Source organism: Dendronephthya gigantea, unplaced genomic scaffold (genome assembly GCF_004324835.1).
Source record: "Dendronephthya gigantea isolate DGI-Jeju-01 unplaced genomic scaffold, DenGig_1.0 000001F, whole genome shotgun sequence".
Taxonomy (NCBI): domain Eukaryota; kingdom Metazoa; phylum Cnidaria; class Anthozoa; order Malacalcyonacea; family Nephtheidae; genus Dendronephthya; species Dendronephthya gigantea.
In genome coordinates this window covers 4,685,094-4,705,113 of record NW_021163011.1, presented here as the reverse complement: position 1 = coordinate 4,705,113, position 20,020 = coordinate 4,685,094, and the positions used below count along the sequence as shown (strand labels likewise).

At 35.9% G+C, this 20,020-nt stretch overlaps 1 protein-coding gene and 1 long non-coding RNA gene across 6 annotated transcripts; one reads left to right on the top strand and one right to left on the bottom strand.

Annotated features, from left to right (window-relative positions):
* Positions 1–757: 757 nt before the first annotated feature.
* On the top strand, positions 758–20,019 carry LOC114523758 (rho guanine nucleotide exchange factor 11-like). 5 transcript variants are annotated; one of them, XM_028544797.1, is made up of 27 exons: positions 758–1,123; positions 5,021–5,090; positions 10,135–10,612; positions 12,016–12,384; positions 12,471–12,740; positions 12,880–12,938; positions 13,173–13,325; positions 13,480–13,677; positions 13,955–14,050; positions 14,326–14,360; positions 14,757–14,875; positions 14,987–15,034; positions 15,194–15,246; positions 15,365–15,472; positions 15,631–15,807; positions 16,174–16,269; positions 16,374–16,472; positions 16,679–16,789; positions 16,911–17,006; positions 17,280–17,361; positions 17,438–17,553; positions 17,796–17,889; positions 18,189–18,274; positions 18,423–18,521; positions 18,869–18,917; positions 19,068–19,165; positions 19,491–20,019. In XM_028544797.1, the coding sequence occupies exons 3-27, from the start codon at positions 10,147–10,149 to the stop codon at positions 19,842–19,844; spliced, it is 3,531 nt and encodes a 1,176-aa protein (XP_028400598.1). In that variant the 5' UTR covers positions 758–1,123; positions 5,021–5,090; positions 10,135–10,146; the 3' UTR covers positions 19,845–20,019. The 5 variants fall into 5 exon arrangements, with proteins under 5 accessions (XP_028400598.1, XP_028400592.1, XP_028400613.1 ...); XM_028544791.1 differs by having other exon boundaries at positions 5,021–5,177; XM_028544812.1 differs by lacking the exon at positions 5,021–5,090.
* Positions 7,335–8,092, bottom strand: LOC114523804. Its single transcript, XR_003687058.1, has 3 exons — positions 8,069–8,092; positions 7,905–7,968; positions 7,335–7,587 (listed from the first exon to the last, which is right to left on the bottom strand). It is a non-coding gene; the product is annotated as an uncharacterized LOC114523804 (long non-coding RNA).
* Position 20,020: the final 1 nt, after the last annotated feature.

Here is a 20,020-nt window from a genome sequence, read left to right as displayed (position 1 = left end):
TTACCTTTTCATAATTTCATGCGAAAGATATGTACACAAGGAAAGCGGAGCGACCCTTCGCGATAACAGGGGTCATGGGCGGAGCTTCCCGAGGAAGAAACCCCAGTAAAAGACACGCATTGTCTAGGGAAGCTGCAACATCTTTCCAATAATATGCTAGGAATGTTTTGTTGGTTTTGACTAAATTGCAGCTCACTATCAATATACACTCCAATTTATTTCATTTGTAAATGCCATATATACAACACATTTTTTAATGTTATGTTAATTTGCAAGTGCAGAAAATGATAGCAATTCTTGCCTTCGGCAATAACTTTGTTTGTATGAAACTTATGACGGGTGTGCGATGTACGTATACAATTTATAATTTATATAGGATTAATTTTCGCCAGTATCGTGTAAACACATTCTCATACCTCAGCTTATTTAGATTGTGCAAACCAATGATATTTGATAAACAGCTCTCAAGAGGCTATATCAACACACAAATTCTATTGCAAACATGTTAACGTATATTGAGATGCCATTTCTTTTCACAAAAACTCTCGTTTGACATTAAAAAAGAGCATTTAACTGATAGTTATCTGTTCCGGAATCGCATGATTCGTAAATATCTAAAGGTACTTGATGAATTGGAAGAACACAGTGTCTTTATATTGTTTTTCATTTGGTATATATACAGCGGTCTTTCTGAAGTCGTCGTTTTGTTATGACGTCATATCTTGAGTACAACTAGCGCGGTTAATGAGGGCTTTAATGAGTTTGTCGATGCTTTGAAAATTTGACTAGTTTGACACTTAATAGGACTACAAATTTATCGCCAAATAACTAGACGGACAACAAACTGTCAGTATCGTCGAAATACACAGAGGATATATTCAAAAGATGGCTTTAAAAAACAGAGGCACAGCTTAAGAAAACCAAATTAAAAACCTCTGGTTCAATATAATGTATTGTAAGGTTTGTTGATTAATGTGTGTATGCGTGGATACCCGTGGCTGGATACTTGACCGATGTGTAGTGTCTCGTGTATTTGAATGGTACAGTGTGAGATATGAGTGACGAATAAGCAGACGCAACTGATCCACGGGGCACTGAAGACAAACAGTTCGAAAGGTTTAAGGTCAGTGGTAGTGAAGGGAAATGCTCGCATCATAAATACAGTCATTAAAACGGTGCTCTTTATATTATTGCACGAAAAATTGTAACACATGCTAATAACCATCCGTTCTCTGGAATTTAAAAGGCATATATTGCTCTAAATATCGTAACATATTCTAGTCAATCTACTATCTCTACTGAAAGTACGGATTATTATCATGCCCTGCCTATGGATCAATTCCGGATGGCTCTTTTTTGTCAAGCTAATATATACTCAATATACTATAAGGCATATAGGTGATGCAAATTGTATATCAACAATGAATGATATAGGTTAATGGTATCCCTGTAATTGTGTAACTCAGATCCTACAAGTGCGTTGGAAATCGTGCACGCATTGATTGTGCATGGGGGGGGGGCATGCATGGGGGGGGGGCATGCACGAATGAATCGCGGACCGTGCATGGCGTTATATAAAGTTGGCAATGCATGCGATTCACTTAAAGAAGGTTAAACCTAAAGATGCGCTTTTAAGTTTTTACCTAATGGCTATATATACGTCAGGTATGTTGAAGTTTGCATAAGAAAGTCTGAAAGATTGCACAATTTATAGTAAAGTCAATTAATGACTAATAATCATTCATTTCTAGAAACACTTTCGCCCTTTCGCTCTGTTTTTATGAATCTTCACCTAAACAAGCTAATTTCTTCTTAAAAATAACAATACAGTACATTATATACTACCCACCCTTCAAGATAAATATACTGATTTATATACAAATGAAGACACCTGCTCCCTATGGATTAGCGTTGTGCGTCAAATCAAAAGATATCAAGATAAAAACCAACTATGTCTAAGAGTGCTATTTTAGCCGGGTTTTTTTCGCAGATGGCCTCTTCCATCCGTATAAAGGTGTGTTGTTGATTTGAATAATGTTGGATGTTTCCTTACTGTTCCTCGTGCAAACGCTCTTTAATTTGCGAGGCAGGGATACGCTTTATCCCATCTTCGCCTAAAGCTGCACTACAATTACCCATAATGTTTCGAAAAAATATATGACGGTTTACAAAAACAAGACACCCCACTATGTTATTGTTATTCCGTCCAACTTGATGCATTGAAAATTGAACGGAACATATAGATATAGGCATATATATGTATGCAGCGTATGCATGTCTCCAGAGTTGTTTGTAACAAAGACATGCAAAAGAGTATAGTCTATATACTACCAACTGGCGGAGATAAAAGCGTGGGAAGAAACTTGCTGTCATACAATTGATAAGATGGGATGGGTGATGTGTACTTTGTCTGATGTATTGGCACCTCGATCGTTTAGAGTTCGGTGCTGTTTCCAACCAGTTCAGATGCATCTTTCTTACATGGTTATTCTGTGTATTTTATTTAATATGCAGTTTTCTATGAAACTTTTGAGCGAGTTTTGAGTAGCTGAGTTCACATTAATTGCAATCTGATATGTACAGTTTATTTACTTTTCACCTGTTTCAAAATCCGATTCGGGCTTTCCAAAATGGGAAACTGTTTGCGGGGGCCATGTTTAATGGGAAAGGTGTATCACGGCAAGGGTATTCATTTCAGAAAACTTCACAGAACCGGCAACAGAACAGAACCTGTTTCTATGTATGTCAAAGATTCCTAGAATTACATGGGCTGTTATAAATACAAGCTGTTGAAAATTTACGACTTCACTGAGCATATGAAAGCATAATATTTCAAGTAATTATACCCCTTGTGCGTCAAATCAAAAGATATCATGTAATTATGAGTTCGTATGCATGTAATACGCAATCGCAGATAAACATAATTACGTAAGTCAATGGATAATTTGTGCGGTCGTAGGGTCTCCTATACTTCTCGCGTGAAGCGTGATTGGAGTGTTTTTTACTCGTGAATCGTGATTGCGTATTTAATTATTCTTTGATGTATACGTGATCGATAGTTTCTATACGTGACCGTGAATATATAATGTGATTTATGCATGGGTGTCCCGTGAACGCAGTCTAGAATTACGAGCTAGTGATTTGTGAGCTGCATTGTGCATTTTTATATTTTTCCTTTAAAAGCGGACTAAAGTGTCTATCGGGATATCTGGAAAAACGCGTTTGGCTCAGCAAAGCCGTCAAAGCCGTTGCGAGCTGATGAATGATATGTCTCATTACTCACTCATTACCGGATTACAACGAATTTCAATACTGCTCAAAAAGGGCCTAAGTGGCTCAAACGCTATACTGCATTAATTTTTCGCATAGTCACGGCATAGATCTTAGAAAATGGTAAGTTGATGGATCAGTGGTAATATTTATTCGTGGATATCTTTTGCATTTTTATTGTAATCAGTTATCGTGAATTTAATGCAAACGTGAAAAGTTCTTCACTATTACACGTGACAAATAAACAAGCTAAATATTTTCACGTGAGCGCAATGTGAAAAGGGGCATACTGCGCACTTCTGCACTTATAATATCAGGAATAATGCGTAATGCATACAATTTGCTCTGTGCATGTGGCGACACAAAATTATATACATACAACTTGAGTAACTACACGATTATATTTCCAGGAAATTCAATTTATATATGCAAATAATAGTTCCTGTTTCCAACGAAAATCTGAAAGCATAGCTATTAATTAGTTATAGGAAAAAAACAATAGACACGTGACGGATACCTGCTGATACTTAGCTTCTAGAATAAACGTAAAAAATAACGCCTGTTTAAAACGTCGTGCTTCTCAAAAACAATAGATGCCTCATTTTCTATTGTTTATTTTCAAACCTATGTTGGACACTGACTGGTTCAAACTGAGTACAATATATGATTACGAGAAAGTTTCAAAATCAGTTTAGGAATCAAAAGTACAAAAAGTTGCCGTATCATTTGTGTCTGCGTTTTATGTTTAAAGTGGACTATTAGTGAGCTGATTTTCAAAATGGATTTAGCGTAAACCTATAGTTGGAGGCAGGTAAAGGCTTATATAAATAGCAGAATTATTTTCGTTTGTTCACACGGTGAAAATATTCAGGCAGGTATTTCAACAACTCAAAAACCTGTCAAATTTCTGCATGTAGATATAGCTATAACTTTTCCAAGCGCCGTTTCACATGTGAAGTTGCAGAAACTGTTCGGTATGTATTTTTCACGTCACTGATTATCACGGAACAGGCAGAGTTGATGTATTAAACGTTGTTTTCACCAGCGACAGAAATCTAAGTCTAAGCAAATAAGCATATGAAAGAAGTGAGGATGGGGCCGGCATGGGGCCGGCATGAGCAGAAGAACAACCAGCGACTAATGCAAATTAATGCAATCATCTAATGTGGAAGACTGCCATGCCCGTATCGCGTAGGTTTATATTGCTACCTCTGTGTCTATGCTTACTGAAGAGAGCCACGCTTAAATGCATTATAGTATTTCACATTCTATAGGACAATTTGGGCCATTTAAGCTCCAGCTCCAAGGGCTTGCCCTCTTCCACCCGAAGCAGGTGACAACGAGACTGAGTTCTTAACTCTGGGCAAATTGGCTTGTCACATAAATTTTGAATAAAATAGCGTGAAAATCGAAGTCCTTTTGTACATTTCATTAGCTCCAAAAGGCGTTTCAATTGCCCTTAGAACAAAACTCTTTGCCGGAAAACTCTTTCAACGTTTGAGATTGAACTCCGGAGGGCGGAGGCGGATTGTCTTCTTGACAATGAACTCATCTTATGCGGTGACAGCGTAGTTACATCTTTTGGTTGCAGTTATAATTTCAAAAAGATCACAATTGCATAAATGCGTGGTTTATAAACGTTATTAATAATTCATGTTTTTCTTGTCTACGCTAGAAACGGCTGTGCATTTAATAGGATATCTTTTACTATTGACTTATATTTATAGATTTCTATATATGTTTGTTTCAGAAAAGATTCTCAAGTTTCCTGAAGCAGAATATGTGATCAAAGACAAAGGCAGAGGATCTGGACGTAGGAGGCAAGCTACGTTTTCATTCATTATACTGATGCTAACGGCGTTTAAATTTTAAGCAAATATATTCATAATCAGGAGCGTGTATTGCAGGTAAACTTGAATTTCGTTGTGAAATGTTATTCAATTCACCAATCCAGTGTTCAGTATATTTGAAATGATATAGTTGAAACGAAGCGGTAGTAGTATGTTTTACAGCGCCACACGTGAATGACTATAAGTGTATAATATATATGTCACCTTGAAAATATGATTCATACACTCGAAGATTATCAGTGTATATAATTACGGCCTGTTGAATCCATTTAACGGTTGCCATTCACGCGAGTGAAGCAATCGTACTCAACTATACAGTTATATGTGGTATATATTTATTACAATATCAATGCATGGGGCATGAATTCTTTCTAGATATTATACATAACGTAGCTACAGACATTACGTAGCGTATGTCATGTTATATCACCTTTTCACGGCGGCAAACTGGTAAAGCGATATGCATGCAATGGCAACGCTATATATATACCCAGGATTCGCTCTTTTCAAGGAATCTAATATAAACAAATGAAAATAGACCTTGATACAGTATACAAATCAATGATACAGTGTAAAAGTTGGCTATATCCAGTTTTTTCTTTGTATCTAAGAAGACGCTTTTGCCTAACTTGATCCGAAAGGGCAACAAATTAAGGCACTTGACTCCCCTCTGACATTTTGCACGTATTCAATGTATATCATTCATATTTTGTTTTATATGACTAAACCAATACTATAATAATAGGAGTCTAAAGCCACGTTTACACTACGCGGGATATTTGGTACGGCACGGAAAAAACTGACACCCGTACCATTTTTATCCCGACGTGCTTGAACTACCTATTTATGCTTAATATATAGCCGCATATTCTATAATAGCATACTATATATACGCGACCAGTATAGGAGTAGTATATAATTATTATTGAAGTGTGTCTGAATTTTCTTGAGTTAGTATGTAAATATATTTCGGCTTTCTGAAGGAGCAAAATATTTAGATATATATGATCATCGTAATTGTATATACAAATTGCGAATTAATCTGAGATTTTCCAGCTGGTTTGATTTCAGTTATTAAGTTATGCCTTCAATTCTTTTTATCGACCCTGTTGGGTACTTGCCTACTGCTAAGTGTTACTGACCCCTAATACTGACCCAACGAGTAGGGGGTGTGCGCGACATTTAGCAAGGTAAATATTGGTTCATTTGAACTAGCCGCTATTTCATTGTAATTAAGGCGTATATAATGACTGTCGATGTGCCAGTACGAAACATTTGATATACACTTCAAACATTTGTCATTGTTCTGTACCACTTAAATGAAATAAGGCCCTTATTATCACTTATCAGTAACTTCATCTTCTCTATATGTGGAAAAGTATTTCAATCTTCGTTATCTGACTGTGAACAGCCCAATTGTTGCCATAGAGAAACACTGAAAATATTATAACATGCATACACAGGAGAATTATCTGCAGGTATATATTCTATAACAAGCACGAGTGACACCACTCGAAGAACACATGATTTCAAATGTTTTCAGTATCGCATTTTTATATAAATCATCATCTTTAACTTTAACCAACTCATGAACCAAGAAATCACTGTGGTCAGTACGATTTGGACGTTTTCATAAATACCTGTACAAAATACCTTGATCAAGTATCTTTACCAAAGATCTCATTGTACCATATTTCTTATATGTAATCAATGTTTATGAAAGCGAACGTGCAGGTGTTTCTCTTTTATCACGTCGTGATAAGGCTGTCTGTCTGCACTGTCGTAAACCGATAGGTCGTATTTTTAGGCACGTGATATCAGTAAACTATCAAACATGCGTTTGCCACTAAAATTAGTTTAACTACCCAAGAACATTTAGTACCTATCTCTCTCACAATGGCTATTTTTATGATGCATTCTCTGTTTGACTTCACTATACTTTGCGTTTATCATTGAACATAGCAAGAACACTTATTACGTTTGAGTGCAGGAGAGGAGTCATATGATAAATAAATTATGTAAACTGAAGGAATTTAAATACAAACAAATCAGTGCATGAAATGGGCATCCTGCGTGACCTATAGAAAATCAAGCTATCATGAAATTTCAAATATTCCTTGGATTACGGCGGTGGTATTTTCATGTAGTATAAACTTGGTAAAAGTTAATCACCGATGAATTGCTTTGGCACAACAAAAATCAGTAAGTGGGTTCAAAGTTTTGACTGGTGTAGAGAAATACTTATATTCTATGATTATATTTAAATAGCCTGTTGTAACAGACATGTAACGAACGCAGCGCTTCCTTGTTTGGGTTTTAACTTCTGATGTCCCGACACCTCCGTCTCGTTAATTCCGACATCTTTGTTGAAGCTTATAATGAGCATGGACTTGTCTGACTTGATAACTGATTACTCCGTGATCAATACAAGCCACTTTCTCAGGCTGTATGAATGAATGTTACGAATCTATGGTATTGAAATTACGAGATAAGATTTTACACTTTAACAATGCATGGATCAACCATATATCAGAGTTACTGACAGTGTAGCATATGACAGTGACAGTAGCTAAATAAACTTTATTTAATCCGAATTGAGCAACAACGATATAATCCTTTTTAATTCTGAATAATAATGTTCATGATTTCGCATATGGAAACCTTGCTATTTTATACTCATACAATCACAGTATCTGCGTTCCACTTTTGTATAATATAACTTCACAAAAGGTAACAATGATTAATGAACAATCTAGCATTAACTGTGTAAATTGTTTACATTACCTTAATTCTAATTCTTAAACATCGCGGCCGTCTTGTCAAAGTATAAAGTGTTTTGTTTATATGGCTGTGAATTAATCAGAAATAATTTTCACATTGTCATGGAGGAATTCAATTCTAGACTGGGAATGCTGTATGATATAATAGCAACAGCGTTACCGACTTACCGTATAGGAGTTATCACTGCCTTGCATCACTGATTATAATGGGGCCGGTTGTACAAACCTCTTAACTACATTTTACGTAGTTAAATCGTAGTTAACTAACAAATAAATTACTCTGATTGGTCAATTCTGTCACTAACTATAGTTAAAAGTTTCTAGCGGGGAGTTTAGGGATCTAACTACATCATAGATCAGAGAAAGATAGGTGGCGCACTCTTTTGATTCCTTTTGAGTTTGTATAAACTATTGTTTGTTTATTATGCATACTGCTGCGTTAGTTCGAAGTTTTGCAAGCCTCTAAATAAGATGGTTGTATTCGTGTATATTGATACTGATATTATAATTATTACTACCCTTTGCACCCTGACCTCGTTTAAATGTTACATTAATCCATTTTACCATGAATATTAATCCAAGGTTATGAGAAATATTCAAAATATTTTTGTTACATGCAGTGATAATTTTAGTGGTTTAATCGGTATTAATCCTAATAATTTGTATGTGATAATAATTAAAGGTTATATATATAAAAGTCAAGCTGTATGGGGACGCTAAACCTTGCTGGAGCTAGGGAAAGTTATCGTGAATGCAACGGACTTATCTCTTCGATTTTCTTTCAAGAAGAGGAATGATGCTGAGCCATGCACGCACGCAGGAGTCAACACATACATTCCAATACTTTCGATTTAAGCAACTCTGGTTGCTTTGCCCAGCACTGCAGTATATTTCAATATCGCTTATTTTATTATTTTTTATAGTCAAGCATATATAAGATAAACACATATAAGATAACCTATGCTCTGTAAAAAGTGGAAACGCCATCATTACAGTATTATTTAACAACATATCCATTCAACTATCTCTATAGAGCTATATATACATAAATATATATTTGTGTTGTATCTTAATGTTATCTGATCAACAAATACGTCATACCATGAAAAGGGGATGCGCATGACTGCAGTTTGGTGAGACCAAAGTATTTTTCTCACGGAACTGCCGGAAATTTTTCGATCAGCCACTGGTTTGAACCCCACTTTAAAGCTTCGATCGTCTTCCATAGTCTTCAGAAGTATAAGAAATTGAATCAACGCCGGATATGCTTATAACCCTACATCATCCATATCCGTTCTTAATATTAAGGATATTTTTGTGCCTCCACTCTCAATCTCTAAGAGAATGAATGATCAGAATACTTTAAGTATTTTAATCCTTCTTTAATCATGATATAAGAAAGTCAAGGCTTTCCTGGAATAGTATCACGTCGTTGCGTGTCTGCTGTCATCCCCCCTCCCCAGTCCCTTATCAAAATATTGCCTGCCGACTTTTTCCGCATCATCGAGGATTTGTGTGATGCAGTATAGACTGGTCGCCACCAAGTTACACTTACTATAGCATTAAAGCGCGCTTACACTAGAGAGCGATGAAACAGCTCAGAGACATGACAAATTCATGTGATGTTTGGAGCCAGCATAGCAATACGCGTGTTCTTTTCTTCATAGAGACTTTTGTACAGTTGTACTACACAGGTATAGATAGATCTACTGTTATTGTATACCCATATACCTTGTTATAGCTATAGCATGTTTATGCGAGTGTTGATCAATATACCATTTAGCGAGGTTATCCCTCATATTATGCGGTTCCACCATAGCGCAAGTACGCTTTTCATCCGTGCTGCTATGCAGATAATGCACCGCAATAAATCATAAGTATTATACTATTAAATTGTCATGGTTTGCTTTGTAGAATTTGAAAGAATTCAGATTACAGACTTACCTGAAATTTAAATATTTTTCTAATAAGTAGTTTTTGTTGCCCAACAAGTGAATTCCAATTATACAGCGTGTGCCCCGCGTACCAACAGTTAAAATATAGCTAACCTAAAAAGAAACAAACAAGCCCACTGTAGGTATGAGAACTATCTGGGGCAAGATTTTTTTCTATTTTGTGTAGAGATGTATATGTAGGTACAATTCTTTATCCCTATATGGCCTGCGTTTGCTCAGCTTTACGTCATTCTATCTTAATCTAGTTCTAACAGCTTATATCTTCTATTTTTATGACAGTGTGTGTCTATCATGTCGACAACAGAACGCGTTGAGGAAACCAACAAATCACTAATTGATAAAGTCCGCGCCGGTACATCACCAACGCCGAAAAATCGGCGGGATAAATTTTCATATGGGTATAGAAAATCGAATGATGATGCGAAGATCAGAATTCAGAGAGACATACTTGATAGTTTGAAAGAAAGCGACGGCCTTCCAGCATTAGTTTATCCCCAGGATTATATATTTGATATCGCACATTTACGAACGAATGGTAACTTGGGAGAATTGATTGATGATATGTCCAATATTGCAAATCCGGAAGAGAGATTTGAGATGGTGAAGTCCGAGAACAGGATACTCCGTGAACGCTTACACAACGCCCTACAGCGAGAGATGAAAGCTATCAAAACATTTCAAAAGCTCGCTCATGATAACCGATTGATGTACTTAAAACTTAAAGACTACGAAAACAAACCAAGATTACAGCATTCTGGTATGAAACATATAAATATTTTTAAAGTTGCATTTGTAAACAGTTACGCAATCATAAATATACTTTGTATAGTTGGTATATACCTACATGCAGCAGCTTTGCTTGCAACTTTGCAAACTTAAAATCCACAATTTAAAGCTATTTCCACTATATGCTTCCTCTTTCTATTGAGAGCATGTCGAAAATATAATCTAATTTAAATGCGTATTGCATCTCTCCGGAAGATTTTAATATCCACGTTTATATGAAGTACTTCGATTTTTAGTCGTTCCCGCAATTTTCATGTTTTTACACTGATTTCTTCACACATATAATAACCCAGAACTTATTATTTTTTTATTAACAATTTTATATAAATACAATGGGAAAGATATGAGCTTGTTGCAATTTTGACAGGATCGCACAACTTTGACTGCCCATGCACTTTGACTTTGTTGTGTTACCAATATATATTGTTTACTGACTTCATTCTATGTTTATACACACAGTTCAGACTCAATCATATTGAACTACATCGCTAACTATAGACTATTGGCAGGAAAGTGATAAGCAAAGCAATGACATTGTTCAAACCTGTTATACAGCACGCTTGCGTATCAGACCACTTATCAGTACCACTTTTTATGTGTTATAATAAATTGTACCAGGTTACGATCATGTCACGGACCATGCACGATGTTTATTTTTGAAACCTTTTATATTCTTTTAGCTTACCTTTGATTCCAATATGTTTCCAAACTTCCAGGGCTATACACTTTTATAAACATTTTTCTTTAATAGCTGTTTTGATCCTATCTACTAGTTTCTTGCATTTACCGGTGCTTCCACTGCCACATTACATTATCACACCACTGTGTCACACTTATTTGGAAATTTCCGAAATTTATTACGCAGATTTGGCGGTTTTGGCCCATTTGGGCTGCTAAGGTTGTATTATATCCTGTATAAAATACTGAAGGCCGTAAAATGCCCCCTAATGGTCGTTATTGAGTTGGATAGAGAATAATTAATAATTTCAAATATTATTTCGGCCAGTGGCGTAGCCAGCCTGACGATTTAGTCATGCTATGCAAATTTTATGCTATTATCATTATTCGTTTCTTTAGAAATTTATTTTTTTTACAGTTAATGATCACCAAAATATTAGCATAGCATGACAAAATTGTGGGGCTGGCTACGCCACTGTTATTTCCTCCATCATATAAAAAAAAGGGAAAAGTATGTTTCCTTTTACCATATATAAGCGCCCTGGTTTTAGTCGAATATAAAGCTACTGTATGGTATGTATAACTGTTGCAGTCTATAACAATTTTTTTTGTTACTTCACTTGCAAAAACGAAGGGAGCGCACAATCAAACTGTGAATGCAATGTTCATTTTCTGTTGATTATTTCCTTAATTTAGATATGAATGGGGATGAGACACCTGTGTTAGTGAATGGTAATGATTGCCAACCTACACGGAATTATAATGACGAACATAGGAAACACGCCAGGCTTAATTTAGATAATATTCAAACTAGAGAAACAGTGGACCAAAGTACTTCAACCGATGATCTTAGAAAAAACAACAGAAACCAAATTACCTCAACAGAAGATTTGTTTGTTGACAAACATGGCATTGAGGAGAATACCAAGCTATGTGAAAATAATTTTGATAAATTTGTAAATACGGACAAAGATAAAAGCGCTTGTAAAGAGAAGAGGATGGCTCGGTCCCCCAAACAAAGCAGGGAATTATTCAAGACGAAAAGTTCCCCAAGCATTATAAAAGGTATATCAGCAATGCACATCTGCAATACGGCTTTACTCACGTAGACAAAGGGCATTCTCTAATAACATAAAAAATTCTCTTAATAGGTACTGTCGATGATGACGGAACTGACTCATTGGATCCAGAAGTTCGGACGAGATCAGCGAGTCTGGGCAGTCAAGATAGCGAGCATATTGATGATCTTGGTTTAGCACTGCATAAAAGATCGGCTTCGAGTGGAACAATTAACAGCACTGTGAATGTAATGAATGCATCTCTCAACGGACGATTGAACGAGAAAAAAATCATTTCATTTCCAAATTTGGATGTGGTAGACGAGGAGTCGGCTGTCAATCGAAGTTCTATTTCAAGCGAAAGTAAGACTGAGCACGAGATATTCTCATACGAATATATCATTATAAATTATAAAAGATATATACTACTCTATGCAAACTATACCAAAACATTTTTTATACTGAAACATAGCACGCTTTGCTCATTCTTTTTTGTATTCAGTGACTCAATCGGCGTCGTCAGTGGAAAGTAATTCACCCTGTCAAACACCAAAGCATGAGGTAAATATAATAATGTCATTAAAGAAAAATTTTCTATTGGATTAATACATTTACCAAAGAGATCATATAGTGTATGTTAGATTGGGTCCAGATTACCAAAGTTGTACACAATTTCAACGAAGCGAACTGTAGCTTGCTTATATGGTGGTGTATAAAACCACTTTTTTCCACGTTTTTAAAAAATCTTTGATATCGTTTTCTCATTCAACATTTTCTTTGTTGTTTTTCCTATAGGACGAATTTTCTGAAAAGTTTCTTTCTCCACCAAGTGTTTCTCTTCAGACACTTCATCTTCATTCCCAGTCCCTGCCTTCAGCACTGAACAAAAGACAATTTCACAGCAACAGCGAGGGAAACAGCGATGATTTGGCGTCACCGGAAAACCCGGTATAACCAATTAAAGATGTTGTATTCAACACTTCCCGAAATTTTTAAAATCTTTTTTACGAGTTTACTGATTTACCTGCAGGAAAGCAAAAATGATTTGTTTTGGCATCGTATGCTGGGAATAATCAGTTGTAAATTGATACTTTACTTTCAGCCGAATTCTCGAAGATACACGGCGGATTTTCCTAGATCAAAATTTGTACCACATCACATATCAACGAGATCTTTACCAGCTGACAATAATACCAAAAGTGAACGAAGGTCGAAAAAGAGTAGCAGTAAAAAAACTTATGAAAGAGAAAGTTCATCTGAGGATTCTGACAAAGATGAAGGCGTTTTATCACCAGCTACTGTAAGTTGCCATCCTTCCGTTTCACAATCTCGTACCCAGAGCCATTTAATTTGACTTATGGCCCTTGATACGAGATTGTCCGTTTGTTAGATCGACAAGTTTAAGTATTTCGAGCGACAGATTTTTATATTGGTATTTACAATGTAACCATGCTTGTGAAATTCATTATGTCCGGCAATTTATGACATAGGCGTTAACTTTGATAGAAATCGCCTTATAAAATGTATCGTAAAATAATATACGCTGATATAGGACATTTCACTTTCCATCTTTTTAGAGGCGACGTCAAAGGTATATCGAGAATAATCCAAAGGATTTTGCTGATGACATACGAAAATTTCAAAAAATGCTTAACACAGGACAGATTTCCCAGGTATACGAAAGAGTTTTTGATTGCGGTGAAAATAAACTTTGACATGCACAATTAGTATACAGGGCCGTATACAGCAGGGGACACCAGCACTTCTAGAGAAAGTTCACCTTACGTTATTTAAAACGTATAGTATACATACTGTCATGTTCATGAAAAAAGGAAGAAAAATCTTTAAATTGAAAATCTTTGATTATTTTTCATCCCTCCCAGTTAAAAAGTTCTGCGCATGGCCCTTGGGAGGAAGTAGTTGTAATATTAGTACTGTATTTTTTCAGATATCACATGAAAGTGACGACGAAGAAGACATCATGTAAGGAACTATATATTTATCCACAGACCAACTGAAATTTAAAACTTAATTTGCGATGACTCGCGAAAGACAGTTCTTCTCTTTTTGATCGTTTGCAAATTGTTCAGCATGCAGCTCGCACATGCAATCAAATCTATCAGTTTTTACTGATACTCTTTCCTATTCGTGCTAAAAAACTGTTAAGGTGGAGAGGGCCAGACGTCCACCACACTCTCAGTGGTGAATGGAAACGCGATTAGAAATTATGTGACCATCGAAATATCTTTGAGATAAAATGCAATTCGGTGGTAGTAAAGATACAATAATCAATCCGCGAATTTTTTGATAGTTTTGCCCTATACTCCTCATATGAAGATCATGCATGCATTGTTCATATCATTCTGGTTGTTTCTATAGTCAAGCATACGAAGCAGCTCGAAGCCAGAGGCATAATTCAAGACGTCGCTCTGCTCTTGTCGAGTTACCTGCATCTTCAGTTCAAATGGATCTTCATGTAACGACGGAGGAGCCACCAGGTGAAGAATTCGTAGACATCATTCATATCATTAGTGTTGCATATCGGTTTATCTTTTCCTTGGTTTGAAAACCTCTGAACATGTTTGATATAATTTCGTTTCAATACACAGGAAATTCTGAAGGACGCAAGAGAGTTATTGGATCTCATTTAGCTTTAGGTGAGACTTTGGTATATTTGTATCATTGTATGTGCCTGTTGTATGGTTTATTCCATTTTGTATATTGGCTTATTTAGTTGCAACCTTTCCGCTGATATTGAATGTAATGAAATTGTTGTGTTGTCCATGCAAACTATAATCTCTTGATTTGTTTTGCAGAGGACAAACGAAGTTCCAGGTGGTCTTCAATATTGAGAAACAAGAAGAAATTGGTAATATTCATTGTAATAATTTCCTATATAATCTTATCTGGAACATGTGCAATCAGTAGGGATTTCCCTTTGTTCATATTTTTTAAACATTTTTATCCAATTCCTTTCTCTACAATAGTTACTTCAGAAAGACAGACTTCGTATGTCAGAAGATCTAAAAGAGTATTTATCAACAATAACTCGGCCTACTCATGTTGCCTCAGAAACTGAACTCTCGCTATACAAGGTATAATGATGCTTTTTGACAGCATTACACTCATTCCACGCACGCACCGATCATTTTTCATTGATAATTGCTTGCATTCCCTCCTTGGCATTGATTAAAGAAACATATAGGGATATTTTGGCATAGTTTTAGATTTTTTTTTTGAAATTTCCTACTAGGACACTCACTGGACACATTTAATGAGCGTTACAGATGAAAGTGGAAAGTCTAGAAGATTATCACAAGTTGACAATATTTGTTTACCTGAGTCAGAAATGAAACGACGCGAGGCAGTCTGGGAGTTATTTCACAGTGAAGTCGTCTATTTAACAAAACATCTGCTTGTTCTTAAAGAGGTACTGTACTATTTCTACTCCTGTACATGCAATATACATCCTCTATAGGTTCTTTAAATATTTTACACTGGGTACGAGGTTGCTTTAGTGTTTGGGTGAACGTGAGCTATTTGCCGAGATCCCATGATGAAAGGTCCCATGAGGGAAGGGATCCTCCAAGATTGATTTTCACCTCGGGACCCCAAATCTTTTTTCGGAAAGTCCGATTGTATCATTCACACAGAAAGTAAAAATAAATTATTTCATCTCATTCCTATCGTACGTATACTGTTAGTAAATTAAAAACACGTCTACTATAGTGTTTCTAAATATTACATACTATGCACCTTTCTTATTGCCTTGGAATTATTTTTAACTGATTTTTAGTGCTTTTTGGAGCCACTGAGAGATATCCAAAATAAAGGGTTTCTTGTAACTGTCGACGATAAAAAGATTTTTTCAAATCTGGAGGATCTGTGTGAGGTATTTACGCTTTCTTTTTTTTATTTCGTATCAGACAAGTCTTTTCTATTGTTAAATAACATGTTGCTATCATTGTTTATATTGATGCATGTTTAATTATTTAGGTTAGTGCTAAATTTGCCAAAGACCTTCTCCATCTATTCAAAAACGAACAAAAAGATCAGTTTGGAAGCACGGCGTCTGTGGTAACTGCCTTTACTAAGGTAATGATGAATTTTATTATATATGCAATTATTATACATAGATACAGTAAATACAGGCTGTAAATAAGTGAACATGTTTCGCAGATGGATTTTTTTGTTTTCTTTAAATGGCATTTTTTTCGCGTTAATATTATTTCGTTGTGTATGTTCAATTCACTACTGCATGTGAGGGAAACTTTAGAAAGTCGTAATCATTTGTCTTTTAGTTCAAATGGACAGTCCATCCACAATATGGAAAATATTGTCTTAGTTATACTAAGACATTGCACTACTTAGAAACACTCAAACGAACAGAACATGTCCAAGACTTTTTCAAGGTAATATATTCTCATTTTAACTTTGTTAGCTATAACCAAAGTATTTTTATAAACACAAGCAGTTTATATTTATTCATGTTTTCATGCTTCATTTTTTATCCTATAATTTGTCTCGTTTCAGTGGTGTGAAAGTGATCCAAGGTGTAACAGATTAAAACTTACAGATCTCTTGGTCGCTCCATTCCAACATCTTACAAAGTATCCACTCCTTTTGAAGGTATAATAATACCGAAACTTCACTTTATAATCACAATATTAACGCATGAAAAATATTCGGAATGTGCATGCATATATTCTCTTCTCTATTTCCTTCATGTGATTCTCCTTCTTCACAGGAATAAAACACATTTGACTGTCTCCTGAATGCATTAATATGCAAATTGCAAACAATGGTCGTAAGATAGCTACCTCCCGAATCCCAAATTAATAACCCCGGCTCGAGATGACACTTTTTATATACGAATAGCTTAACCTTGTTGTTCCAATTTAGAACATTCGAAAACGCACATCCGAAGCTGACAACCAACACGCACCATTAACGACGACGATTAAATCAGTTGAGGATCTCATACGTAAGTATCAGTTATAATGTACGTTGCCTCTAGTGAGCATTGAAAACTGTACAGTACGAAAAATGTATTTCTTCAGAGGAACTTGAAGGCAATGTTACCGTTATAAGAAACTATCAAAAGTTAAAAGACTTTCAGAAGAATTTGGTGTGGCCATCTGTCGGAGAATTGGACCCCAAATCCTTTATCCCAGAGGTCAGTCAAACTGGTCAAACTATCTCTGGAAATGGACGTTATGTGTGCATGTGATGTCCATCTTTACCGTTTAATACGTCTTAACAGCGATATTTCGTTATTTAATTTTCTTCACATCATCATTTTTCTCCTTCAATAATCACTATATATAACTGTGGTCTCGACCGTCGCTGACGTATAAAGTATCAGCAATTAATGAAATTCAGGCGATACGTTGCATAACATTATGATTATCTTTCCAGCACTTACGAAATGTAGTCTCACACCAAGAATGTGGAGATATTCTGGCAAGTCCAAAGCGAGAGCTCATTTATGAAGGACCTTTAACCTTATATGGTACGTTAAAGATGGTATACCAACGGTATAAATACGGTGTATATTGTTGTGTTAGCCTATGGTGTTAGTTAATTTTCCTTGCTGCATTCACGTTATTTAGGTAACCTTATGTATAGTTCTCAGTAAACCTTCTCTGCCCTTCTAACCCAGTACAAGACTTGTATTTATAATTGATAACTCTGGGTTTCAAACGAAATTTTGCAAGCTAAACCACGCATGTCATGCATTGTCAATCTTTCTATCATTTTGATACCTTCTTCGTAATCTGTGCATCATGTCTTGTAATTTGTACCTTTTAGAAAGTGCTAAAACTGAAATCACTGCGTTTTTGTTTGACGACATGCTGTTGTTGACAAAAGGCTCAAAGAAGAATAACCGCCTGAGGGTGGGTATATAAAAGTTATAGTTTTTTCTTTTGATGTTGTGGTCGCTTATGCAGTTGTTGTCCAATTGTTAGTATTGAATTTTTACAGCTTTTTTGTTGTCTACGCTGTTGGTAGTTTTTTGTTCTAATGCAAAGATGTTTTCTGCAGAAAATCAGTGCAGCTGCCAGTATACCAGAAATTCACGGAGTTCCGTCTCCGTCTATGACGAGAAAAGCCTCAGATTATACCTACGTTGTTTGGAAACAGGTAAAAAATAGTTCATACATATTATTGGTCGTCAATTCCGAATAAATTGGCTGCATGAATTAAACTAAATTTTTGACTGTCAGCCAATTTCCTCTAACTGGTCTGGCTCCACGTTTGAGATAAATTAGTGAAGAGTCATCAAAATGTAAGTGCAAGAAACATTCATGCATGGAGTGCAATAAACCCAAGAGTTTCGTCTAAATTTACATATATCAAAAGTAGAATCGTAAGGCCTCATAATGCAAGTAGCATGAAACATTGCACCGTTAAAAATTGCACATTAATCTTTAAATTGAAAATATACTGAAGTAATTGTAAGCTTATTTTCTATATTTTATTTATTACAGCCTCTACCAATTGATAGGTTTATTCTCTACGATCTGGATGAATATTCAGGTGTGATAATGAGATGAATATATCTATTTAGTCTATTCTTTTTTTGTGTATCCGACACAGTATTAGTCATATGATAGTTTCATCACGGAAAGTTTACCGTCACAACAGCGCTTTTTATCGTTAACTACAATTACTTGAAAATGTTTATAGGGAACTCCATAAAAAATGGTTTTGTGTTGGTGCACATTAGTCGGTTCAAACAAGCCATCGCTATACACACGTTACAAGCGTCTTCTCACGACGTCAAGGTAAGCAGTACATGGAGAAATTTAAAGCCATTACTATATTCAGGAGTGGAGTAGCATGATTTAACGGCTAACCAGGATCTGGGGGAGGGGGTTTGTGTGCAGCATGAGAAAGACGTTTTCACAGCCACATTTTACTGAAAGGGGTCAGCTAGGCGTTTTGTTCCCGTTCTGACCACGCCTATGCTGGTAATTCTCTGTTATATATACCCTCCCTTTGAGATACACTTCTCTTTAAAATGTGATGTCGATAATTGTTAATGACGAACAATACTCCACTCAATTAGTACTTTAATGCGGTGCTTACTACATGTTCATGCGCATTTAGAACATCTGGATATCGAAGCTCAGAGACGCGCAGACAACATGGAATGAACTTATAGAACAAGAAGACGAACAACGAAAAAACCAAAACAGTTCTCCATCTCACGACAGAAAACGAAACAGTGCAGAGATTGAATATCGTGAGACGGATACAGACAGTGAACAAGAAGAACTTAGTGTGGGAACAAATAGCGGAAGTAATAGCAATGATGAAACATCGCATGTTTTTTACGAAGAAATGGAAATGAAGCAAAATACTGCTGAAACAACTGAGCTCGATATAAATTCAAACGTAAGCATGCGAACTAGACCTAGCGCACCTCGAAGGAGAATTAGTCGCCTGACATCAGCAATTTAACGCTGTAGGCCCACTGTAAGTTATATGCTTGTACATAAAAAGATATCCCATTGGTCGTTCTGCAGTTCAGTAGCTTAGTACGCATTCAAATATATCATGCAACGTGGCACAGTTTTTACTTAGACTTCGAAATTTGACCGTTAACCTCCATCTAATTCTTCATTAATAGAAACTTC

Bases quoted from the DNA above. Each gene is read 5' to 3' on its own strand.
- LOC114523758 (XM_028544812.1), top strand. From the start codon at position 10,147: ATGTCGACAACAGAACGCGTTGAGGAAACCAACAAATCACTAATTGAT. The intron at 14,361-14,756 runs GTAAGGAACTAT...TTGTTTCTATAG, and splicing joins GACGACGAAGAAGACATCAT to TCAAGCATACGAAGCAGCTC. The intron at 17,554-17,795 runs GTCAGTCAAACT...TTATCTTTCCAG, and splicing joins CCAAATCCTTTATCCCAGAG to CACTTACGAAATGTAGTCTC.